This window comes from Chelonoidis abingdonii, chromosome 15 (assembly GCF_003597395.2).
Source record: "Chelonoidis abingdonii isolate Lonesome George chromosome 15, CheloAbing_2.0, whole genome shotgun sequence".
Lineage (NCBI taxonomy): Eukaryota > Metazoa > Chordata > Testudines > Testudinidae > Chelonoidis > Chelonoidis abingdonii.
This window is the reverse complement of record NC_133783.1, coordinates 34,337,019-34,363,856: the sequence shown is the minus strand read 5'-3', so window position 1 is coordinate 34,363,856 and position 26,838 is coordinate 34,337,019. Positions and strand designations below refer to the sequence as shown.

General features: G+C 41.1%; 1 protein-coding gene across 6 annotated transcripts in view; it reads left to right on the top strand.

Annotated features, from left to right (window-relative positions):
* EXOC6 (exocyst complex component 6) overlaps window positions 1-26,838 on the top strand; it is a 197,055-nt gene that overhangs the window by 87,200 nt on the left and 83,017 nt on the right. For all 6 annotated transcript variants that reach the window (XR_012657072.1, XM_032793134.2, XM_032793132.2 and 3 more), the window contains exons 14-17: window positions 96-201; window positions 5,868-5,977; window positions 16,479-16,590; window positions 18,373-18,507. Coding sequence is in view for 5 of the 6 variants with exons in the window: in XM_032793134.2 (XP_032649025.1) it covers window positions 96-201; window positions 5,868-5,977; window positions 16,479-16,590; window positions 18,373-18,507 (463 nt within the window). In the remaining variant the exon portion in view is untranslated. The remainder of the gene's footprint in view (window positions 1-95; window positions 202-5,867; window positions 5,978-16,478; window positions 16,591-18,372; window positions 18,508-26,838) is intronic.

The following is a 26,838-nucleotide window of genomic DNA, read 5'->3' as shown; positions in this document are numbered from 1 at the left end:
AAAAGCTTTGTATTCATTTATGTATTCACTTATTTATGATGTTTTTAAGTATTAATCCATCTCCTAACTGTGCTGATTTTGTTAACTCTGAACAGGGATATATTTGAAGCAGATAATTACAGCCCTATCCCTGTAGCAAATGAAGAGGAGTACAAAATAGTGATTAGCAAATTTCCTTTTCAAGATCCAGAACTTGATAAGGTAAGAACAAATTTTATGTTACAGAAGTTTACTTTAAACCAATTAAATAGAGTTAGGAGCATAATGAATTTTGTAATTAAAAAGTAATTAAAGTTTTAATAACAAGGTAGATTAAGAGGCTAAATCACCTTTTTCATGGGTAATTATCTAATTATAAATAAACATGAAAATTCAAGATGCAGTCATTTAATCTGAAATTTTAGTGAGTAATGAAGCCTATAGTTTTGTAAACAAATTAATAATCAACTTTTAATAATTAATACATTTTTTGTTTAGCGACAGTTAACTTTTAAGTTTTGCTACAGCATATCAGGTTTCATAAACCACAGGCTATGATGTACTGTAGCATTACAAAATGTAACAAACAACTACAAGGTCTATTAAAATAATTTTTTTTGTAAATTAAATATTAGGGCGCTGCTCATCTTATTCGTTGTGTAGGACAAAACATATCTGAGGTTTTTCCCTATATGAACTGTGTGTGTTCCTTTGAGGCCTTGGCATTCCAGTAGAGAGTTCTTGTGGATTCTCTATGTACAGCTACAAAGTTCTTAAAGAAAATTTGCTCCCTCAAAAAAAAGATGAGACTAGTATGTTGTGCAAGCCAAATGTGTTGTGTAGGTAGTAGCAGGCAGGAAGTAGAAGACCCAGTTTTGTGGTATTATTTATATCTCACTAGTTCCTAGAAGCCCCAAGCAAAACTGAGACCCAAACAGACAGCTGTTCCCACTGTTTACCATAAAACAGTTTTTATAGGGTCCACCACTTTAGGTATCTTCTTAGTCTTGCAGATATTTTGAATCTGCCATTCAGCTGTCATTTATCTTTACAAATGTAACAGCTGGATACCATGCGTATGTTACCGCAGTGAAATGGAAGAAGATTAAAGAGGGTTTTATGATGCTTAATGAGTGTAAGCTTTATTTATAGATGAACATATCTGATGGACTGTAACAATCTATTAAAAATGTTGGGGTGGTCATGACTTTGATAGTACTTTACCTCACTGTCATATTACGTTTACCTTTTCAAATTATTTTTTGTTAATATTCAGTTTTCTTAGCTGTATTATAATAAAGTAATACCAAAATTGGAAACAAATAAATAAAACACAATATTAGCAATATATAGCACATCACATAGGTCTTACATTCAGTCTTATGGATAGTATTTGTCATGACAGACTTAGCCAATAGAGTGCCTTAATTTTATATTGTATTAAACCACTATAACTAATCTATTACTTATACACATACACAATCTTAGACCATCCACAGTGCATATAAATGAGCCATGAGAATTCAAAAATGAGTACTTTGACAACGAGGGTAGATTGTCATTCACTAAAAAGGGAATACATTCTATGAACCATTAGTTTTCAGTTCGATTTATAACTCAGAAAGGCACTGTCATTTTAAACTAAACAACACTCAGTTTATAGATTTTTCTGTGGACCAAATTTCAGTCTAGTGTGCTTGACAATACAGCTGGGAATTGGGAGTTGCGGCTTCTGTTCCCAACTCTGCTATTGTTCTGCTTGCTTTGAGGCATTGGATAAGTCACTTTACATCTGCACACCTCTGCTAATTCATCTGTAAAATGGGGGATAATGATTCTTACACATTTGTGAAGATCTTTGAGAGCTATAGACAGGAGTGCTGCCAGCTTTTTTGGCGCTCTAGGCGGTGGAAGGTCCCGCCCCCGAAATGGTGCCCCGACAGAGGTGGCGGATGGTCCCGCCCCTGAAATACAGCCAACGACTGGGGCGGTCGCCGCTCCCCAAATATTAGTGCCCTAGGCAACCGCCTAGGTTGCCTAATGGGTTGCACCGGCCCTGGCTATAGATCTAAAGCACTGCATAATGCAGGATATTATTAAAAATAACATGCTCTCGATTGTTTTATCTCTTGTGTGTCCATTACTACTTCGTCAGATAGAGCTACTGCTCTTGTGTGTTCTTAAATTGAAATATGCTTATATTCATATAGCTTAATGCATACATTCATTGCCCTTGCACAAAAAGTATCTTAGTTTTCTGGTGACCATTGTTTGAAGCATCCCTCTCTAAGGTACTGGGTTTTGCAGGACATTCTGTAATTTGGTGGAATCAGGCTGTCTGTTTTACTTGACCGCAAAGGCAGATAGTGTTCTGCAGACATGCGAGAAACTTCTTCACAGAATACCCTGTGTCCTAGGAGAAAATGCACTGAGCTAAGAGCCAGGAGGCCATGAGTTAAGATATTGCCTTTGTTGACTGCTGTTTATATTCCCATATACTTGAGAGCCCTATGCTGCCTAAGGGCTACAAGGCAGTCAAATAGTAGCCTGCATCATTTTACAAATAAGTTAACAGAGAGGTTGCATAAGGCCACTTCAGGCAGAGTTGGGAATAGGGACCAGATCTGTAATATGGCAAACCCAAGTCTTACGCACCTAGTTATATTGACTTTTAGATTGAGCGTGCTACACCTGTAATGTTTTGTTTATGCAATCTCTAATCACTGTGTTACACTCCCCTCTTACATTCAGGGACACAACCCATGATTTCTGATCATTGTTATTCTCCTGCTGTCTAGCAAATACTTGTGTTATCCACTGGGAAAGTGGATAGTGTGGCCTCCTGTAGTGGTTGGTCCTCACAGAGGATAAACTACTACTCCTGTCTCTCCACTGGTAGAGGATCTGAAGGTTCTAGGTTTAAACCCTGCTGATAACCCATGTGGGCAGTCTGTTTAATGACATGATAGAACTTGTTTTTTTCAGTTTTCTTTTTTTTTTTTTGATGGTCTGTTCAATTCTCACACAGCGAGAAACAGGTTTTGTAGTTAAAATAGTACATGATCATCGGTCAGTGATAGTGTGATGTACAGCACAATACTGATGTCTCACATTGTGGCGATTTGTTCCACATGTTGGTAGGTTTGATGGCTGAAAGGTGTGGTTTGAAGAGTGTCAAGTTAAGTAATCCATCTTTTTTTACACCATAACTATTACATGGTGGCACTAATCTGTTGTTACCTCCCTTTTCTTGTGTGAAGAGACCTGATAACTGGCTTGTGGTAATTCCGGTTGTGAATTATCATTGTCCTTGCAGATGGGTTAAATTCTTCAGTCAATGGAAGTCAATGGTCATTGAGAATTCAATTATAATGAATTCCATACAGAAAAGGCTGTTATTTTGGCTTTAATAAAATATTTGTTTTCTTTTTATAGTACAAAATAAATGTAAAAGATATCAGTGTGATATGTTATTTCTTATAAATTACTGTGGCTTACAAAATATATTTATCATTAATTTGAAATTGTATTATGATATTTAAATGAAATAATATATACGTATTGGTTGAGATTTGCTCAGCAGCCTGCAGTATGTATGCACAGTAAAATTAATTGAATATTTGTGTCTAAATCTCCTAGGCTGCCGTGCAGATCTCAACCATTGTATATCATTTGAACTTTTTTTTTTTTAATTTCCTTGATCTGAGAACTACACAATTCTTCTTTAAGTGCTCGTCCATATAAATGTTCCTCTCTTGGTGTGTACCTGTCTCATGCACATGAGATTGAAGTCTTTGGCCAACAGTGTCTTTTGGAGCCACACTTGTGCCCTGAGTGTGTCCTTGTGCTCCTATACCAAGGGCATACAGGGCAGAGCAGCCCAACTGCTGCTCACTTCCTTTTTACCACCTGTGGTTATGAGATGGAGTTACCCAGTATCCATATCTAGACACATCCCTTAGCTGTTTACTCTTCTCCAGTTTTGTGTAAATATTAGTGTCAGTTTAGGAATAATTAGAATTAGTTGTTCACTGGAACATTTTTGGTAAATTTTAGTTTGAAGATGTTTTTATTTTCTTCCCTTATTGGGATCATCTTCCCAACACTGGGGCTTCAGGATGTCTTAACGCCACATCTCTTGATTTTAAGTAATATCCTTTCTGCAAGGCAGCAATACCTGTACGTGATGGTCTCACCAGGTGCGTTTTTTTGTTGTTGGGATCTCTTATCCCCAGCATGTCTTCCATTTGTAAATACTTTTCTAAAAGGATTTTGAAGGCTAGGGAGGTTCATGTGTAGCTGTTTTCATTTGGTTGTTCTATGCAATCAACTTGAGATCTGGGTACTGCTGACTCCACTGGACAAATTGCATATCAGTACAGGAGTGCCCCTATGAGCATGGATTCTTGGAGCTCTTGATCCTCTAATGCCCCAACTTTGAACTCAGTAGGACAGTTAAATCTAAGTCCTCACACGGAAAGGAGCATCACTCCTTGGGTAAAGTGAAAGGCAGGTTTCCTATTAAAACCTCCAGTGAGAAGAGGTCCAAGTCACCTCACAGATCCGATTTCCAAGAGATTCCTCAGCCCAAATTGACTACTAGCTGGTATTGGACTGCTGGTACCGTATTGGCATGGTACTAGACTGCTGGTACCGTATTAGCATGCTAAATCAGTGGCTACCTTGACACCAAGTAATTCAGCTTTAGCAGCCCCTCCCCTAGACTTCGAATATTAATTTTTCTCATCTTCTGAGTCTCAGCATAGTGGACTGGAATCCCTTACTTTTTTCTCTAGGGCAACTTCCTACAAATTTTATGGGTTGGAAAAGGAATTGAGGGTTTCATTTAGATACATGTCCCATTGGGAGAATAAGGGTAGGCCTCCCCAGTATCTTCCTCTGTGGCCCTTGGGTCTCCATTCATATAACATCCTAAAATGGCCCTATTGGAATCCTTGGGGTTCTTATCACCCAAGACAACATACCTATATACCACCACCTACAGGGATATCCTACTCTCGTACTTGCCACTGGAAAGGCATCAAGGTCCGATGCTTCTTTTGCAGACGTGTATTGCAACCCCTCTTTAACTATACTATGAGAACCCACCTCCTTGTGAGTCACCAAGAGTGGGATGGACATAACTATATGGACAAGCTCTCAAAGAAGAAAGAAAAGTTGCTTACCCTACAATAACTGAAGTTCTTTGAGATGTTTTGTCCATATGTATATTTTCCACAGTCCTCCCTTCTTCCTTGCTACTAGAGAGTCCTGTAATATCTGTATTTTGTGGTAGCGAAGGAACTGAGTGGTGGTTGGGCCACTCCACCCCTTATGCTATCGATACAGGAGCACAAGGACGCTTGGCGCATGACAGCTCCAATGGATGTGCTGACCAAAAGACTCTCAAATCAAGTGCCTGAGGCACATGTGCACCAAAAGTCAAATATATATATATATATAGAGAGAGAGAGAGAACACATTTGGAACAACTCCAGTTACTGTAGGATAAGAAACATTTCTGTTTTCTGTGCCTCTTTCCCTTCCTAGTCCTTTTCTGGTCTATTTAGACTGAAAGCTCTTTTGGACAAGAACTGTTTTTACTGTATGTTTGTCCAGTAGGCTCTCAATCTTGTCTGGAATTGTTAGGTTTTATTGTAATACAAATAAATAATTTCTGTTATGTTATAAATTATTTTCGTAAGTGTGATGGTCATTCTAATACATGCCCATGTTTATATTTGATGAAAAGCAGAAACAAAAATAAATTGGATTAAAATATTTAAATTATAGTATTTGGCATTTATTAGATTGCCACGTGTAAAGTGACTATCTAGTTAGAATCAAAGTTTGAAGTATAATGTGGAATTAATGTTTTGTTTCCATAGCAATCTTTCCCAAAGAAACTCCCAATGTCTCAGTCAGTGCCTCAGATTTATATCCAGGTTAAGGAGTTTATCTATGCAAGCCTTAAATTTTCAGAGTCACTTCACCGCAGGTAAGCATTGATAAAGTGGCGTATATATTGTCTTGGCAAATGCATGTTATTTTTGTTTTATAATTGGAAGATAATGAGCTATACATACAATGTGATCAAATGTAGCATGTGTATATCATATGTGTATGATAGTTTTGCACAGAAAACTGTCTGAAACTTTAGTATAATGTTAGACAGTGTTTACTGGTTTGAGTTGTTTCTTCATTTAAAAAATCATGCAGTAGTTGAAAAAAGTAACCCGGAACTGGATAATTCAGCAAAAGCTCTTTGTATTGCTAATGCAGATTGGTTTTGCTGGTATCTACAATATAGCTGTAGAAATTTTACTCAGAGGGTCAGTGAAAATAGAGAAAACTTAAATAGAGTGCAAGAAGAAAAGGGAAAATGACATACAGATGAATAATTATCATTTGTAAAAGTTTTGTTCTAGTTAATTCATGGAAGTCCTATGGCCGGTGTTATACAGGAGGTCAGACTAGATGAACACAGTGGTCCTTCTGGTTTTATAATCAGTGACTCTCCAAGTTAAATGCCAGCCACCTGCATCAATGGGTGGGGAACTTGATGGGGCCAGCAGTGAAAGTGGGACAGCCAATCGCCTGTTTAGAGGATCAGGAACAAGTTTTTTCTTCCATGAGCAGAGACCCAGGGTGTTTTTTGCCTTCCTTGCAGCACTTTCAAGCTACAGTAAGTTGAGCAGGAACACACTTAGTGCCTAACTGAGGTCCTGGGGTGGAGTTGTTTGTTTGTCACAATTTACGGCCTCTTTCCAGTGCAGTTAAGAGAATAAAATGAATGTTCCCAGAGGTAACACACCTGGGATTTTGGTGCTGGACCTTGAGCTCATGTGATAGGGTGAAACCTTGTGGCCTTTGTGGACCGAGGTCCCCTCCAAGCTGCACCTTCTGTCCCCTTCATGTGGAAGGGGGTGTGCTAGGATTCAGACAGAACTGACTCCTGTGTGGGGTAGGCTGAGGAAAGCCTGTCCAGCATTATAGGTTATATGGTAAGGACTGAAGCCCTGTAACCCTGGCACCCGTTACGGGTTATACAGGGCCGGTGCAAGGATACTTTGCGCCCGAGGCGAAACTTCTACCTTGTGTCCCCCTCCCCTCCCCCCAGAGCATCGCTTATTATACACTTCCAAATATGAATATTGCATATTGCATAATGTGGCAGTGCTCATTAGAATTAATACACATTCAGCTTGAAAATTTATTACTTTCATTATTTAGTCTACATATTTAATGAAAATAAATAGCCTTGGGTCTCCTGCACATGGCTAGAGTCCCTCCTGCCCCCCACCCATGGATCTGGAAAGGACTGTTTTGGGGATCAGAGCACAGATCTTGGGGGCTCGGGGAGAAGGTGGCTCCAGGCTGGCAGTGGGGATGCAGGTGGGTAGTGATGTGGGGCGCGGCGGAGGGAAGCAGCAGGGCCCAAGGTTGCAGAGGACGCCTGCAGAAGTAGGTGCTAAGGGGCAGGCCCTGTGGGAGGAGAGGGGAGTGCTGCGGGGTGGGTGCCCGAGGGCAGGATCTGAGGGGAGGGGGGAGTGCTGTGGGATGGGTTCCTGTGGAAAGGCTCTGTGAAGAGAGGAGAGTGCTGCGGGGTGGGTGGCAGGAGGAAGGGGAGGCTGTATGGGTGGAGAGGGGAGCGCTGTGGGGTGGGTTACAGGGGGAAGAGTCTGGGGGGAGAGGGGAGCGCTGCGTGGCAGGTTGCAGGGGGAAGGGGAGGCTCTATGGGTGGAGAGGGGAGCGCTGTGGGGCAGGTTGCAGGGGGAAGGGTCTAGGGGGAGAGGGGAGCGCTATGAGGCAAGTTGCAGGGGGAAGAGTCTGGGGGGAAAGGGGAGCGCTGCCTGTAGGGCAGGTGCCCGAGGGCGGGCAGGCTGTGGAGAGGGCGGGGCCAGCGTGTTGGGCCCCACAGTGTTCATGGTGACTGCAGCGGCCAGCCAGCGCTGGGTCTCGAGGTGCGGGGCCAGCCAGCATGTATGACCGGGCTCCACGGGTGCTGACTCCGCCAGCTGGCAGCACCAAGGCACATGTGAGGCCTAGCTCCTACCAGCTGCAGCCTGTGAAACAGCAGAAAGCAGGTAACAGCTGGGAGCATCCAGATTCACTCCCCGGTTCCTCCCTCGCCCCTGGCCACCTCGCTGGAGCTGTGAGTGGAACCCGCTCCCTGCACAGTGTCCTCCGAGCCCCTCAAAGCAAACCCTACCCTGGCCCGGCCGCGGACTGCTGCTGTGCAGGGAGTAAAAAAAAAATTTTTGGACACCCCTTTTTGGCGCCCCCAAATCTTGGTGCCCAAGGCAGCCACCTAGTTTGCCTAGTGGTTGCACCGGCCCTGGTGTTATGTAGTAAGAAGCTGTGTAATACAAGAATTAGAGGTCACCAAATGACAGCAGGTTTAAAATAAACAAAAGGAAGTATTTCTTCACACAATGCACAGTCAATCTTTGCCAGAGGATGTTTTGAAGACCAAGACTATAACAGGGTTCAAAAAAGAACTAAATAAATTCATGGAGGATAGGTCCATCAGTGGCTATTGGTGAGGATGGGCAGAGATGGTGTCTCTAGCCTCTGTTTGCCAGAAGCTGGGAATGGGTGACAGGAGATGGCTCACTTGATAATTACCTGTTTTGTTCATTCCCTCTGGGGCACTTGGCATTGGCCACTGTCGGAAGACAGGATACTGGGCTAGATCGCAGTGATGAGCTGCCAAAATCTTAACAACCGGTTCCCTATAAAAAGTTCTGATTTAAGGGATGTGCCACAGTATGTATTTTTTGTACCAATAGGGTTGCCATACGTCCGTATTTTCCCGGAGGAATTTCTCCTGGATGGCGATTTAAGAATCAAAAAGCCTGACATGTCCGGGAAAATACAGATGTATGTTAAGCATACCTAAAGTTCTTTTTTTAAAAGATGGGCCTGAACTAGAAATGAGCTCAGTTTCACATGTGGGTGTGCTAAGATGACCAGATACCCCGATTTTATAGGGACAGTCCCAATTTCTGGGTCGTCTTCTTATATAGGCTCCTATTACCCTCCACCCTGCCCTGATTTTTCACACTTGCTGTCTGGTCACCCTAGGGTGTGCACATGTGTGAGTCCCAGCTGCTCCCTGCCCCCCTCATTGAAGGAAGTGTGCAGGGTTACTGCCCTGGGAACTGCACGGCACCAGTGGATGTGGGTTGGCTGCAGACAGGGGCGTGGGGCAGGGCTAGCTGAAAGCAAGGGGTGCAGGGCTGGCTGCAGGCAGGGCAGGGGATGCAGAACTGGCTGGAGACAGGAGGGTGCAGTGTTGGCTGGAGGCTAGGAGGTGCAGGGTTGGCTGGAGACGAGGGATGTGGGACTGGCTGGAGGCAGGGCAGGGGCTTACTGGAGGTAGGGGATGGCTGCAGGCAGGGCTGAGGGGTGCGGGGCTGGCTGGAGACCAGAGGTATGTGGCTGGCTGGCTGGCTTCAGGCAGGGCCACAGTGGGGGTGCAGCAGGGGTTGGCAGGGCTGGAGACAGAGGAGTGCAGGGCTGGCTGGCTTTGGGCAGGGGTTGGCTGGAGACTGGGCGGGGGGTGCAGCAGAGGCTGGCTGCAGCAGGAGGAGCAGGGCTGGCTGGAGACGGGGGTGGGGCTGGCTGGCTTTGGGCAGGGCCGCAGGAGGATGCGGCAGGGGTTGGCTGGAGACAGGGCGGGGGTGCGGGGCTGGCTGTAGGCAGGGCAGGGGTGTGGGGCTGGTACAGGCAGGGCAGGTGGTGCGGGGTACTCACGGGGAGAGTGTCTTGGAGTAGCCTGAGCAGCAGGACACAGCCCAGGCCCAGCAGAGCAGCCGGGGACCCACCAGGCAGCAGTGGGAGCCCCAGGGCCAGGGGTCGGGGGAACAGCAGTAGCAACAGGGCCAGGCAGCAGCCCACATGGCTCCCACAGCGCAGCACCCCTGGAGGCCGGAGGAGGAATTACACACTTCCTGGCCGGAGCCCATCAAAGGCGCAGCACCCCCTCCTCGCAGGGAAGAGGGTTAACAAGCGGTTCTAAAACCCTTCAAAATTTAATAACCGGTTTGCATGAACCGGTGCGAACCGGCTCCAACTCACCACTGGCTAGATGCACCTTTGGTCTGACCCAGTAGGGTCATTCTTATGTTCTTAACTCTGGCTCTGGAACCAATTAAATGCCTGGTCTCAGAGAATATGAATGATGGGTGGGTAGTGCCCCTCCCCTGTGTTAAAGTTTAATAAAAGTTGCATTCTGCCACTTAATTTCATGCATGTGTCTGTCTCCATGCATCCGACGAAGTGGATATTCACCCACGAAAGCTCATGCTCCAATACGTCTGTTAGTCTATAACGTGCCATGGGACTCTTTGCTATGTCTTCACTTTATCACTGTGTCCAAATTAACATGATGCATACTGTAAAACCATAGCATACTCATATACTTACTTATATACTTTCTTCTTCCATCTTGCCTCATATATATTTTCCCCAGTCATTCTGCCTTTGTCTTAGTTTACTTAGACTGTGAGTGCTTTGAGGCAAGAAAGATACCTTTATTTCCTGTACAAAGCACTGTGCACACTAATGGTGCAATATGCAAGTATAAAATAATAATGTGGTCTCCCATCCCTACATTGGACCAGAATTCTTGAATGTATGTCAAATTGTTCTTACTTTGAAGATTCTCTCTGAAGTCACTTAGAGAGAGAGAGTTTCTGATAAAACGAAACTAAATATAAACTAAAGCGAAACCTTTACAAAATGACTTTCTTCAGTGGAAAATATTTCAACACTTCCATTCTCCCCCCTGCTACCCCCTCAAAAACAAGCCCAGCTTGGTTTTAATTACATAAAATAACATTTGTAGATTAGTCTTGAAGGCTCACATTTGCTATTCACAGCTGGTCATCCACTTTTGCACTGTTAACAAATGTAAATGACTCTCCTTTCACACATTCTTAATTGATACTGTTTATAATTTACACGTACTAATGAGTGCCTGTTGACCCAGTGACTCATTAAACACACAAATTACTCTTTCCTAACTGCTATGTTAACAAACCTCCAAGAGCTAAAAATAACAGATTTTTGCATCAGTGTTGAAATTCAGTTAGTAGTCCTGGGTAATTGGGTGGGTGAATGGGGTGTTTTGTGAGACAGATCATGGAACACTCATATTTTTTTTTTCTAAATTCAGATCAGAACTGTTTTCTTGTCATACCAGTCTTCATAAGCATTACCAAATTGTAAACAGATACACAGCCTAGGTATCTGTTGGATAGATACTGTTTGCAGTGTTGTAGGTGTGTTGGTCTCAGATATGAGAGAGACAACGTGGGTGAGGTAATATCTTTCAAAAGTTTGTCTCTTCCACCAACAGAAGTTGGTCCAATAAAAGATATTACCTCTCCCACCTTCTCTCTCTCAAAGGTGTTTTCTCTCTTTCTGTTCCACAAGTATGGGGTGTGTGTATATATCTATATGTACAGATGTGTGTATATATTTATATTTATACTATGAGAACTGTGCATGCTTTTTGTGAAATATAAGGATTTTATCTTTTCCCAGGTTGATCTCTAAATCCATTGTATTGTTGCAGCATGTTTGTAGTAAATGTGAATTCTTTTGGGAACTGTCCTGAGTGGGTATAAGCTGGCATTTTATCTGTCTCTCATTTATTTGGAGCACTGTTTGGGGACTTTGTTCCACTACTGTTGCTAACTCATTGGTGAGTATGTTAAAAAAGTTAGGGCTCAGGTTAAGTGACATGTCTCTATGAGTGGAACTTGGACTCTGTGTCTTGAATTGCCATTCCTCAAGTCTGGTTGTTAGCCTTCCAAGACTAAGAAAAAATTGGCTGAATTTCAAGGTATAATTATAGGTATAATGTCTCATCAAATCACTGTTGTTATATCAACACCTCTTTATGCCATATAAAAATGTGGATTTCAAGGATTTTGTTATGTGAGACGAGTGTGTTCAGATGGTGATTCATTTATTAAAGATACAGTTTTGCTTTTAAGTGTTTTGCCTGATGTATTTCTTAAGAGTAGTGTTGGTGTGTTGTACAAAGTGGCAACGGTAGTTTTCTGGAGATGTAAAATTTCCAGTAGTTCAGCGATTTAACACCACTATTAATTTTGTTCCCATTCACATTTGATATGTTGAAAAATAAGAATTTAAACATGCATTGAAAGCGAGCCACAGGTTATTGCCAGTTGGAAGACTTTGCTTGAAATCAAAGATGCAAAGTCTACGTGACTGATTAGAGATGAAATACTCAGATTTGGGGAGAGGAAGCTGGCTAACATTTGTTTGTAGTTTTTTAACATGAATTCTAAAAACTCTTCATACTTAATTTTACTGACTTTGGTGTAATGAAGAGGTATTGAAATTCTATTTGTATCTTTCAGACAAATGTGAAGTTTTGCAATTGTTTTCATGCTCTTTTATGATAACTCTTACAGTGTATAGCTATAAAAGGATGAAATGGATCACCTTCAAATTATTATTTGTATTTTGAAATTATATGTTCTATTAAGAATTCCTAGATCTAATATGTGAGACTTACATAGTTCTAAAAAACTCCTGAGGAAAGAGAGAATATTTAATCTGCAGTGCAGTCTTGAGCAACATGAGTTAGTTAATAGAAAATGGAAAAAATTTATAACTTGGAAAAATCCATTGGATCTGTGAGAGGTTAAAAAAATTAAGGAAAGTGATTAACATTTAAAATGTGCAGTGACTGGCCTGTAAATTAGGGATGTCCAAAATATAGCTGTGGCTTGAATCCAGACCTTGATGTTTTTAAATCCAGTTTGTTGTCTGCTGAATACTTCATTTTGTAGCTGCTCCCTGATAAATTACAAATAATAATGTCTAGTTCTTATATGGCACTTTTAATTTCTTAGCTCTTAAAGCATGTAAAAAAGAGAGTCAGAATAATTCTTTTACATGCCCTTTAATTTTTTGGCCTCCTTTGTCTTCCCCTGCAGCAGTGGATTATCACCACTATCACCACTACCATTAGAAAAAGCATTTCTTCTGATTGAATATGAGAGCTGTTTGGGGAGTCACAGTCACAGGACAGTCATCACCAGGGTTCAGCAGTAGCATTGCCAAATATATTCTGGAAACATGGGCAGTGATTTTCAAAGGAACAGAGGGAATTAGGTGCCCATGTCCAATTGACTTTCATTGGGAATTGGGTGTCTAACTGTGTTAGGCTTCCTTGAGAATCCCAGCCTTGGCTATTAATTTTAAAAGTGAAAAGAAGCTGAGCATGATCCCCTGAAAGGATTCGGGATGTGTAGATTAGGAAGTGACTTACTCTGAGCAACCAATAATTTTTAGTTCATTACTTAAATGTGTTTTGCACCCATGTTATTTCTTCTGCTCTGTCAAACAACATTGGGTTCTATTAGCAGTTTGACGCAGTACAGATCAAGTAAATCAATCCAAATTAGTTTCCAGCAGACTCTAACTCATATTAAAAACCCGTCAGAGTAGCACTGTATCAAAAATATTCCATAGAATCTGTCAGTGTAAAAATGTTGAATGATAAGACCACACAGTTGAATCTTGGGGTACAAAACCTAAGCGGTAAGAATGTAAATGTGTTAGGAGGGCATTCAGATTAAGAAAAAGATATTGAGTGCACAGTACTGAGAGAGATTGGAGAGGCTGCGAAATTTTACAAAATGACCCACAAGTCACACAAGTTACACAATATGACAAAATTTAGAGAAGCAATTTCTCAAGATTTTAATGGTTGCTCTTGGAACAGCTTCTTCTTAGAGGACACAAAAGGGAATGGCTGTTTCCTTGACTTAGTCTTAAAGTAACAGTGTTTTGTAGCCATGTTGATCCCAGGGTATGAGAGAGAAGGTAGGTGAGGTAATATCTTTCACTGGACCAACTTCTGGCATGATCTCCAGGTAGGTTTCCTGATTTTTTTCTTCCAGGGTGTATGAGTAAGGAAGACAGGACATTGCTAAGAAGCTAAATGGTTTATTTGCATCAGTCTTAACCATAGAGAATGTTAGAGGAATGCATACTCCAGGCCTGATTGGTTTTGATAGTAAAGACATGGTTCTATCAGAAATTGAGTTACCAGAAGAAGTGGTGGAACAAATTGATTATTTAAAAAGCAACAAGTCACTAGGCCCAGATGGTGTAAATCTAGGAGTGCTGAGGAACGTGTATGAAGTGGCTGAACTGCTGGCAAAAATTTGCAATCCCTCATTAAAAACAGCTACTAGGTACCCTCCAATATCCTGTAATGTTCTACCTATTTTAAAATGGCTTTGGGGTGATCCTTGAAATAGAATAATTAATATATGATGGGATCTATCCAGCACGATTTCTGCAAAGAAAAATTGTATCTCACTAATCTATTAGAATTCTTTGAATATGTCAGTAAAATTTGATAAAGATAACCAGATTGACATAGTTTTAGATTTTCAAAAAGCTTTTGACAAGGTCCTTTGCAAGAGGCAATTAAAGAAACTAAACAGTCATGTGGTCAGAGGCAAAATATTGTCACAGATCAGAAACTGGCTAAGAGACAGAAGACAATAGGGAAAAATGTCAATTCATCATGCCAAAAGGTTAACACCAGGGTGCCACAAGATTCTGTATTGCGTCTGGAATTTAATATATTTATTAATGATTGGAAAGAGGGACAAGCAGTGAGGTGGAACAATTGACAGATGACACTGATATTTAGATTAGCCAAGACTAGAGAAGCTTCAGAGAGTTAGGCAAGCTAGGTGAATGGGCAAAATAATGTCAGAGGAAGTCCAGTGTTGATAAATACAAAGTAACGCTCATTGAAGGGGAACATGTGTGTTGATTGTGCACCTCTTAGGGTTCTAAATTGACTATATTAACTTACAAAAGGGACAGCTCCATAAAGACCTCTGATCAATGTGCAGTATGGTCAAAAAAGCAAACACTCCATGAAATTGAAAGGTGGCAAACTCAAAAAGGATCAAAGGAAATATATTACACAATGTATAATCAGACAGTGGCACTCACTGTCATCAGACATGGAAGCCAAGAATTTAGGAAAATTCAAAGAGGTAATGGATGTTTATATGGATAACAAGAAATAATAATAGTTAATTATAACAAAAAAGGTATGTCAGGGTTTACGGTAATCTCTTACTATTCTGGATTAGCATGAGGCCTTTGTAAGGGAGCAGATTACCCCATATCTGCTCACTGCAGGGTTTCTTACACCTTCCTTTGAAGCATCCAGTGTTGGCCTCTACCAGAGACAGGGGACTGGATGTAGACCATGGGTTTGATCCAGCGTGAAAGTTCCTATGTTTCTGATTTTTAAAGTGCTTAGTTGCTGGTGACACAGTGCTAGTGTGTGTTTCGGTTCATCTGGCACAATTTTCCTGGCCGGTGATTAGTTCCCACTAAGGTATTCCATGACCTGCCAGTACATGTCATGGGCTTGATTTTCGTGTGTGTGTGTGTGTGTGTGTGTGTGTGTGTGTGTGGGGTGGTAAATGTTAGAATTAGAGAGAATGTTTCATTCATTGCAGGAATGATACTGGGGAGGAGGCACCCTTCTGAAGCCAAAAAAAGAAAGAGATCTTCCTTGTGATTGGCTGGTTACAGAACTCCCAACCAGTCACTTCAGATTGGAAGCAGGTTAATGTTCTGATATCTGATTCTGTTGAAAAGGATGTGAAAGGCATACTTTTGTCCTTGCTGTGTGTCAGAAGGGGACAGATTAGTCACTTTAATTATGCTGAAGCTGATTAAATTTCTTTAACTACTTAACCAAGTCAATAGACAGATATTATTTCTGCAACATGTATAGATGTTTTCTGACTCCCACTTGTCTTCTTATCACCACACATTACCTTTATGTGACAATGACGAGCCACTGGACTTCTTCATTTCCACCAATAGGATTTTCATCGGGAGACTGACAAGTTACTAGTTACTGTGATTACATGGCCTGAACATCTGATACCACAGAATGCTAGGATAACCCAGTCAATGCTTTTCCCTAAGTGGTTGTGAAGCACTGTTGGTGCAAGCTCAGAAATTCATATAGCATAAGTGCAGTGAATGTTGAGTAATGTTGATCCTGGATTTTGGTGTTGGCATTTTAAATCCATCTAATTACAAGGATATAATTCTGAGATGTTGAATATTAAACTGTGGCACAGCCATGAGTTGGTAAAGGAGAAAATAACTGGGGCAGGAGGAAAAGAACAGAGAACGGAGGAAAGGCCTGAAACAATGGAAAGACAGTAGATGTTGGTGCCATTTAAATAGACTCAGTATCCAAACGTGAAAGAAATTGACCAAGGCAGAGATGAGGAAGAGTCAAAAACAACCTTGGAGCCACCATAGCAGAGAGGGTTTGTTAATATTTGTAAACCATGTTGAAGATGCTAAGCATGTGAAGATGTAAAGGTGCTAAGTATTTCAGTTAAAGTATTGTAACTTTATATAGGTTTAACGGTATCCAAAACTTTGTTTTTCAGTTCAACAGAAATAGATGATATGCTTAGAAAATCTACAAATTTGCTGCTAACAAGAACTTTAAGTAGTTGTTTACAAAACCTCATCAAAAAGCCACACATAGGTTTAACAGAGGTAAGTTAAGAAATACATAGCCCAAAGATTTTTTTTTTATAAAGGACAATTACTGCTAAACATGTTTTCATAAATCCAGCTATACTGTAGTACTAAGCTTTATACCACATTAACAAATGTAATAGTTTGCTTGTGTTTATACATAAAATTCAATTTTAAATTCAAGAAATAGAAAAAGAGGAAGATGTATAGATGTATATTGCCATATGAAAATGACAAAGCTGTAGTGTGTTGGGTCTAATGAAATATATGTTTATATGTGGATGCATACTGAAGGAAGGGGTGTATTGAAGGAGTCCTGTTCAATAAGACATAGGTGTGCAAGGAATGAGTTAAGGGCTCCTGCCTCATTGATTGCACGTTATTCAGTGCAGAGCATTCTTCTGCTGTGTACAAATAGAAGAACATGGTGGAATTTCTTTCTTCATATTTTTAAAAATAGGAAATTTTACACACACACGAAATTTCACACACACACACAAAATTACAGGTGCAAAGTGAAGCTATCAGTTCAAGAAACAACGAAGTTAAGGTTCCCTACACCACCTGTCCTCCTTTAGTGTGTGCATTGCAAAAATATATTTTATTACATGATTGCATACTATTTTTTCCACAGAACCCCAGCTTCATTCAGGGTGTGTATTGGACTGAAAATGAGATGGGTTTGGAAAGTGAATTAGTGCTTGTGTACGTGGCAAGTTAGTGTGCAGCAAGCCGGGGGGTGAATATACAGTTCTTTGGCTAGCTATGCGCTAATATCCAGTGTGGGGTGTACGCTAGGATTTTCATTCTTCTGTGGCAGTGATCACATGAGATATTAGTGCACAGAAAGCTGGTGTGCTGTAGATCATGTTCTGACTTGCGCAGCACTAACTCACTGTGTAGCTAGCTCTTAGTCTGGTGTCTCATTCCCTGCAGTTATATGCTGTGCTGTGGTGGCAGCACGGGTCTACTGAAAGCTGATGAGTGATATTGCAGTTAAAAGAACTGGGCTGAGGCTATGAGACCTGGGTTCTATGGGTTCTATAGTATCTTGGGAAGGCACATGGTCTCTCTGTGCCATAGTTGTACATCTGTAAAATAGGGTACTTCCTGAACTCTCAGGGATGATGTGAGGATAAAATCTTTATTATATTTGAGGTGCTTAGTTACTAAAATGAGTAAGGGCTATAAAGGGAGAGAAGAATCCTTTATATTGGGCAGGGTTTGGTTGCCGTCCAGTAAATGAGGCATGGGGCCACACACTGTACAGTGATGGTTTAAGAAATGTTGAAATGCTGTTTCATTGACTAAGCCCTGTCTGTTTTGTGTTCTGAACAAGGACGTGGGTCCAGCAGAAAAAGAGAATATCATATAATACTTGGTCATAGTTTATGCACAAGGGTGCAATCTTAACTTTGAAATTTCCTAACGTCTGACTTTCACTTTGTGACCTTAACATTTAATGTAATGCAGAGATATTTCTGGTATGGAATTATTAATTTGGTTGGGGTGATCTTTTTTTAATAGTAACAGTCTTACAATATAAAATGGAATTTCTTTTTAATGAACTGATGGTTATAATTTTTGGTTTTAAACTTTTGACTGTTCGCATGTACACTGTAGTATGACTTGTAAGCAGTATTTGCATTCTGGCTTTATAATTGGCAGTTATTCAGTTGTATCCTGTAATACTGTAATTATCTACTAGCAATGCAGTGGCTGAAAGCAATAACTCTTAAAAAAAATTCAGTGATATTTTTTGATGCAAGGGCATTTTACTGGAATTTTGGTCTTTTGTAGCTGGTGCAAATCATCATAAACACAACACACCTGGAACAAGCCTGTAAATACCTTGAGGACTTCATAACTAATGTTACAAATATTTCCCAAGAGACTGTTCACACTGCAAGACTGTATGGTCTTTCCACTTTTAAGGTATGTTATATGTCACCATTTAAATTATGAAGTCTAAAAATCGTTGCATTAAAATCACCATACATTAACTGTAAAAAAGAAAAATAAATGAGGGCCCAGGGGGTTCTTACATGTTTTTACATTAACAGTTTCCTAAATGTTAAGAATTAAAGATAAATTATCAGTATTAACAGTGAACAGGTAAATGTAGTTTTTCTTTTATGGCATTTTAAACATTAATAGAACATGAAAATGTGTTTATATGTACATCGAAACAGCAAACTCTTGCTGATAGTTCATGCCTTAGACTTGGGGTAACTTGTGGTTTTATTATTTACCGTATCATAAACTTTAATAGATTGTACTTCATATACTGTAAATTGTTTAGTTTCAGAACAATATCAATCAAACAACAGGTTTGCTCAAAAGGTATATGTGTATATATATAAACATTTGCCTTTTTCTGCTGTAAAAGTGGTACTTCATGATATATTTTCAAGCATTCTTACTTTATGTCAAAGAAACAGAATTTAAAAAGTGAAACTGTTGTAGTATAATTCCATTTCAACCTGAGAATGAAAACATGATTCTGATATTTGCACTGCTAGAAAAGACATTGTTTTGAAGGCTCTTAGGTAACAGCAAGACAGACTGCAGAACTTCACTTACGAAGTTCAGAAATGGTTTATAAAGCAATAATAGTTACATATTTGTCTTTTGAGAATCAGGTTTTACTGAATTTTCATTTAAAATAAGAAATAGTATTCATTCACAATAATATATGCAAAAAAGTGTAATTATATCTGGCTCTATACCACCCTATTTTATTTATACCGATGTCTGTTGTCTAGAGTTAAAAGGTTTGAGTCAACAATTCAATGATTAATACTATTCTAAGTGGGGGAGTGGAAGACGGAAAAACTGCAGGGTGGAGGGAGCTATGGGCGGGAAAGAATTGTTGATTCCTAAATTCTAATATTAACTGATCATATGCATCTGTCTGGCCTAATGGTTAATAAGATTATAATCCTATAAATTGTTTATAGTGTAAATTGAGGAATGGCTACCATATAAATGTCAATCTTGTAGCACACAAAAGGACCTACATATAGAAGGTTAATGAACCATAAATCTAGGCACAGCATAAATTTTCATTGCAGTTCATCAAGCTAAGGGTTTGTCTACACAGCAGCTGTGAGTGTGCTTCCCAGAATGGGTGGGCAGACATGCTAGCGTTAGTTTAGCTAGCACACTAAAAATAGCAGTGTGGCTGCAGAGGGACGGGTGGTGGCAGAAGCTGGCCACCCAGGGGATTGGGTAGGATTGTCCTTGAGCAGCTAGCCTGAGCTGCTGCCCGTGCTGCCATAGTCACACTGCTATTTTTAGCAAGCTACCTGGAGCTAGTGTGTGTCTGTCTAACCATGCTGGGAAGCACACTCCCAGCTGCTGTGTAGTTACACCCTTAGCCTGTTGTGTGGCATCATGGTTCTGAGCTGTTGCTTCTTCCATTGATTTTTGGCAAGGTAATTGTTCAGGAAGGGTTTAATATAAGGGAATATTGTGTTCTTCTGAGTGCTGGTTTCTAGTATCAGGTAAGTACAGTATTCTAATCTAGACTATAGTTGTTATGGAGCAATCGTGAATCATATGTAAAATTGTTGTGTTGTTATTTGTATTATGTTAGTGCCTAGAGGCCACCAGTCAAGGACCATTATCTGAGGCCCTGTACAATCAAAAAAATAGTCCCCATCCAAAAGAATCTAGCCTTATCCAAGCTACTCTGACAACTTTTATTCTCTATTAGAATACTCATTTTACATATGGGAGCCCAGTGAATTCTGTAAATCTATCCATTATAGAGTCATGTGTCCATATCTCTTTATTTTTTGTACTTTTACACTCATAAATATGTTTTCACCACAGTTTGATCTCTAAAATGCTCAACTAGAATTGCCAAGCCAGATGAGACCAGAGTTCTGTCTAGTCAGATATCTTGCCTCTGGCTGTGGCTACTACCTGACAAATACTTTCTGGAATGTAGGCGGTGGTCAGTTTACTGCATGTTACTACAAAATACATATATCAGTACATGAAAAACACCTTTCCACCTGCTTTAAAATACTACTTCACTTCCACTTGCATAACCTTAATTTAAAATTGCTACCTATACAAAGGATGCAATGAGTAAATCAAAATTTCAGGAATGTGGAAAGAGAACAGTCACATCAGAATCTACTGAATGTCACTGTTATTATCTTATCATCTACTAATGAAATATGCTGTGATTTTTGACATCACATCTGTTGTGTACCATATTACAATTTTGTATGTTCCAAGATAGACATCTGTGACTCCAAATGGAAACCATTCCTAAATTTACACTGAATATGTGATTTCTGGGATCTATCTATTTATCTATTGCCTACAAAGAAACTATGTTAAATTATTGAGAAAAAATATGCATGTGATCATATTAAATCATGTATCATAATGCATTCACACAAGGGAGTTGAATTAAGGTTGCATTTTGTAATTATGGCATTTTGTAACTTTTGACTGCTTGACCTTGCAATCTTAATAATGTTCTTTTGATGTAATCTTGTGTGTGTAGTTTCCTAGATTTCTAAAAAAGCAAACTGAGAAAATAGAAATTCCATCATGTGAAACATATTGATACCCGTGTTTCATTTTAGAACCTTTAGATCCTCTGCACAGATCACTGCTACCTGAGTTTATGGAGCAACTGGTGGAAGTAGACTGTTATTCTCAGCCCCTAGAGGGTTTCACAGCTATTTGTAGATGGTCAAGAAATAATGTTGAGACTTAGAAATCTTGGGTTCAATTCCAGTTTAAGAGGAATTTTCCCTAGTGGTTATAAGTCCTTCTGCCTCGGTCTATCACCATCCTGTGTCTGTTCCCCTCTGCTTCTATCAATTCCACACACCAACTCCTATGTCTGTCTCCCTCTGCTCCTGTCCTCTTCTGCCTCTCTGCTTCTATCCCCACCTTGTCTGTGCTCCTCACTGCTCTGCATTCAAGTCAGGCTGCTTGCTCCTCCTCTTCACTGCCTCCATGCAAGCAATGGATACATTGAAAGCACAGGAGACACTATTTCTGCTCTCATTTCTGATTATCTGTGCCACAGTAGCTCTCAGCTGCCAGGAGGAACAATTGCAGGGAAAGTCCTACTCAGCCCCTATAATCTTGGGATGGAGCATACATGTGCAGTCTGTTTGGCACATAGCAGCTGTGCAGGGACAGAGCATGCTCAGAGCAGATGGACTCTTCAGAGAATTTAGCTGCCAAACTCTCAACAAGCCTCTATTGATCATGCGTAACCTGAAACATTTTCAGAGGTTATAACTTGACCACAGGGCTGGCCTTACCATGAGGCGAACTGAGGTGGCCGCCTTAGATGCCAGAAGGTTGGGGGGGGGGGGTGGCACTAGGACCCAGAGTGTAGAAAATAGTCTGCTGTTGGTGCATATGTATTCTCTCTGCTCTAGATGCACAGAGATGGTCGAGTGCTGTGCTCGAGGAAGGAGGGCACAAGAGAGATAATTGGCAGGCAGGAGAAAAGGTGAGAGGGAATAACAGAAAGCAGCAGGAGCTGCAGGGAGAGAGAGGAGGAGCAGCCTCTTATGTATCTGTCTAGCACCCCCAGAAGCCTGGGCTGATTAACACCAGCTTCTCAGGGAGCGTTCTGTTTCCTGCTGCTTCCCTGAACCCACTTGAGGAGAACAGGCACTCAACTGAAGTAGTAGGAGCTAGTTAGGCCCTTAAGACCCTGATGTCTTCTCTCACTCAGGCCCTGCTACCAGCCTGCTTATTTGTCCCCTTCAGTTGAGTGTTGAGAGCCACTATAGCTGGCACAGAACAGCAGTCATGAGTGAAAGAAGAAAACGCCCCTTTGCGGAAGCATTCGGAAAAAGAAAGAAAGCAAGGGAAGCTTTTCTATCTAAGAGGAAGGAGCTCTCCTGAGATACATAGTGTGACAGACCCAAACCAGTGGGGTACAGGAGTCTGGTAGAGGGCAAATATACTGGTCACTGGGTGAGTAGTTTTCTGTTCCCTGAGTGACCAGAGCAGGGGCTGCACTAGAGTAATCACATCTCAAATGGATGTAACCATGCACATTCCTGAAGAAAAGTGTAGATCAGAGAAGAGTGTGGTGGAGGTGCAAGAAACAGCTGCTGCTGAGTTTAGTTCCTTAAGTCTAGATGATCCAGGACTGTGGACCCACTTGAGCAGTAGCCTGAGGGACTTCCTTGTACTGCATGGGCCACAGCAAGTGTGAAAAACTTCATGTTCCCCAAAGACAATGAAAATAGAAGTTTCCATCCAACACATTACTGGTGTGAAATCCCCAATGGTGACAAAGTGGAGAGGCCATGGCTTATGTACTCAAAAACCCAGAATGCTGCATACTGTTTTTGTTGCAAACTCTTCCAGTCTAATGTTCCAGCCACATTGGGTTCTACAGGAACAAAGGACTGGAAAAATCTGGCTAGAAATCTGGCATGCCATGAGAAGGCAGCAAATCACCAGAGAGCATTCCATAGGTGGAAAGAGCTTGAGATGAGACTAAGGTTAAAGGCCACCACCAAGATGATCAGCATCAAGAGAAGATTGCATCAGAGTCTCTTTACTGGCAAAATGTTCTGAAAAGGCTCATTGCCATTGTGAGAATGCTTGCTACCCAAAACCTAGCACTGCATGGCACTTCAGATCAGCTGTATGTGCCAAACAATGGAAACTTCCTTAAAATTGTGGGAGCTGATGGCTGAGTTTTGATGCTGTACTCCAGGAGCATCTAAGAAGGAAGACACCTGTTAAAGTCGCCAAGAAATGTAGCCTGATTTTCCAGTTAGTCAGAGTGCAGGTGACCTGGCAGCTACTGCAGCATCCATATCTCCATCTCAAATGGATGTAACCATGCACATTCCTGAAGAAAAGTGTAGATCAGAGAAGAGTGTGGTGGAGGCACAAGAAACAGCTGCTGCTGAGTTTAGTTCCTTAGTCTAGATGATCTAGGACTGTGGACCCACTTGAGCAATAGCCTGAGGGACTTCCTTGTACTGCAGGGCCACAGCAAGAGAAAAACTTTATGTTCCCCAAACACAATGAAGATAGAAATTTCCATCCAACACATTACTGGCGTGAAATCCCCAGTGGTGACACAGCGGAGAGGCCATGGCTTATGTATTCAAAAACCCAGGCTACTGCATACTGTTTTCATTGCAAACTCTTCCAGTCTAATAATGTTCCAGCCACACTGGGTTCTACAGGAACAAAGGACTGGAAAAGTCTGGCACACCATGAGAAGGCAGCAAGTCACCAGAGAGCATTCCATAGGTGAAAAGAGCTTGAGATGAGACTAAGGTTAAAGGCCACCATAGATGATCAACATCAAGAGAAGATTGTATCAGAGTCTCTTTACTGACAAAATGTTCTGAAAAGACTCATTGCCATTGTGAGAATGCTTGCTACCCAAAACCTAGCACTGCATGGCACTTCAGATCAGCTGAATGTGCCAAACAATGGAAACTTCCTTAAAATTGTGGAGCTGATGGCTGAATTTGATGCTGTACTCCAGGAGCATCTAAGAAGAGTCACCACCCAAGAAATGTACACACACCACTACCTTGGAAAAACAATTCAAAATGAGATCATACAGTTACTGGCAGCGAAAGTCAAACAGAAGATTTTGGCAGATCTGATGTCAGCAAGATATTACTCTGTTATTCTGGACTGCACATCTGACATCAGCCATATGGACCAAATGATTTTAATGGTGCATTTTGTAACAACGACAGAACCTAGTGAAAATGTTCCTGCAATGGTGAAGGTCAGAGAGTATTTTCTATAATTTATTGACATTGATGATACTACAGGAACTGGTATGACAAATGTGCTTCTTAAAAAGCTGAAGATACGGGAATTGCAATAGCTGACATGAGAGGTCACGGCTAGGATAATGGTGCCAACATGAGAGGAAAGAACAGAGGAGTGCAGACACGGATCCAAGAATTAAACCCTAGAGCTTTTTTTGTCCCATGCAGTTCTCATTCATTGAACTTGGTAGTCCGTGGTGCAGCATCAGTGTCTAGTGAGGCTGCTGAATTTTTTAATGTACTTCAGAGCATCTATGTATTTTTCGCTGCATCAACTCATCGATGGCAAATTTTGAAGCAACATCTGGGAATATTCTTTCTGACATTGAAACCACTGAGTGCCACACAATGGAAAGTTGAGTGGAGGCGATAAAGCCTATCAAACACCAAATTGGGAAGACAGATGATGCCATATTTTCCATTATGGAGGATAATGCTATGACAGGAACTGTTCGTGGGAGAACAGTGGCAGAGGGAAATGGAATCACCAGAGACATACATAACTTCAAATGTCTGTGTGGCTTTGTGTTGTGGCATGACATACTGTTTGAAATAAATGTAAGCAAGAGACTCCAAGGTGTTGACCTTGATATATCTGGAGCAATGGAACAACTGGACAAAGCAAAGTCACACCTACAGTCTTACCGGTCAGATGAGGGATTTCAAAACGTTCTGAAGCATGCACAGAAGTTGGCAGAGGAACTTCACACTGAAGCTATTTTCCCACTCATTCAAGAATACAAGAGTCACTGAAGAAGAAGACATTTTGATTACGAGGCACAGGATAATCCCATAAGAGACCCCAAACAACAATTCAAAGTTGAATTCTTTAACCAGGTGCTAGATTGTGCAATACAGTCAGTTGAAGATTTCATGCAGCTCAAGGAACACGGCAGTGTATTTGGGATGTTGTATGATATTCCAGAACGCCTCACTATACCTGAAGACAACCTACACCAGCAATGCAGGGCACTAGAGACAGCGTTGACGTATGATATGCGTGATATTGTTGCGAGTGATTTAGGTGATGAACTGAAAGCCCTTTCAAGATACATTTCAGCAGGATTAACTCCAAAGGCTGTTCTGGAATATATGTGCACAAATAAGATGACTACCCTCTTTCCAAATGCTTTTGTTGCTCTGCGCATTCTTCTAACACTTCCTGTAACACTTGCCAGTGGAGAACGCAGCTCCTCCAAGCTGAAGTTAATAAAAACACACCTACGCTGCACAGTGACACAGGAGAGGCTGGTTGGCCTTACAACCATCTCAGCAGAGCATGAGCTGGCCCAGACTGTGGACCTTCAGGAACCCATTCAGATCTTTGCAACCAAGAAGGCACAGAAAGCACCACTTTGATTATTCAAACAGATAAAAATCCCAGTGTTTACTATGCAGACAAGAAAAGTTACATTTGCTGTTCAGGTGTCTGAATGTGAAGTGTTACTTAAAATTTTTGAACAAGACATTTTAAGTTGTTAGTTCTCCTTTATTGGGGCAGGTAGCAGAGCAATACCATGAGAGGAGTACAACAGGAAGAAGACAGAACTGAGACCTTCCAAAGTTTTGGTCCAAGCGAGGGGGCATGGGAGCATCATTTGAGCTCTCCGCCTCAGGTTCCAAAATGTTGTGGGCCGGCCTTGCTTGACCAGATTTGAGCTGATTTTCATCAGCACTGCAGAAGACATATCCCTGACACTAGAATAATTTCCCTCCTTGCCATCCTGGTAGTTGTCAAGTCTCTGCTCCACAGCACAGAACTTCTCAATGAAATAGTTGTAAAAATATGTAAGATGGGAAAAACAGCCTATTTCCCTCTTACCTGTTTCTCAGAAATGGCTGGACTGTTTTAGCTGAAATGCTCTGATAAAGTTCAACCTGAGGCATACACTCAGCATGGAAAATTTCATCTTCAGCTGTTACTTTGACAAAGTTATAAACAACTAGAAAAAAGATCATGTAATGGAAACATGTTACATTCTCTGCCTCTCTTTAGTTACTTAAATAGCCCTCATCATCATAGTAGCAGACCACCTCACAGTTAATGAATTTATCTTCACCTCAGAGAGGTAGGAAAGTACTATTATGTCCATTTTCCAGGTGGGGGACTGAGGAACCAACACTAAGTGACCTGACCATTGTCACACAGGATGTCTATGGTAGAGCGGAAATTAAACCCAGGTCTCTGGATTCCAAGTCCACAAACTTAATCACAAAGCCATCCTTCCTCCTCAGTCATAAGTCAGGTGCATGTGGTTAACTCCAAACCTGGACACAAAAATTAAATCTTTAAAGACAATTTATGTGAGGAAGCTCCATTCTAGCCAAGTAATTCAAAATGTCTATGACTAAGCAAAATTACACCAGATTCTGGTCCCTGCTTGGTCTGTATTGCACCATAGTGACACAAATAAGCCAGAAAGATAGCTCAACTGGTCCCATGGAGATTCCTCCTGGG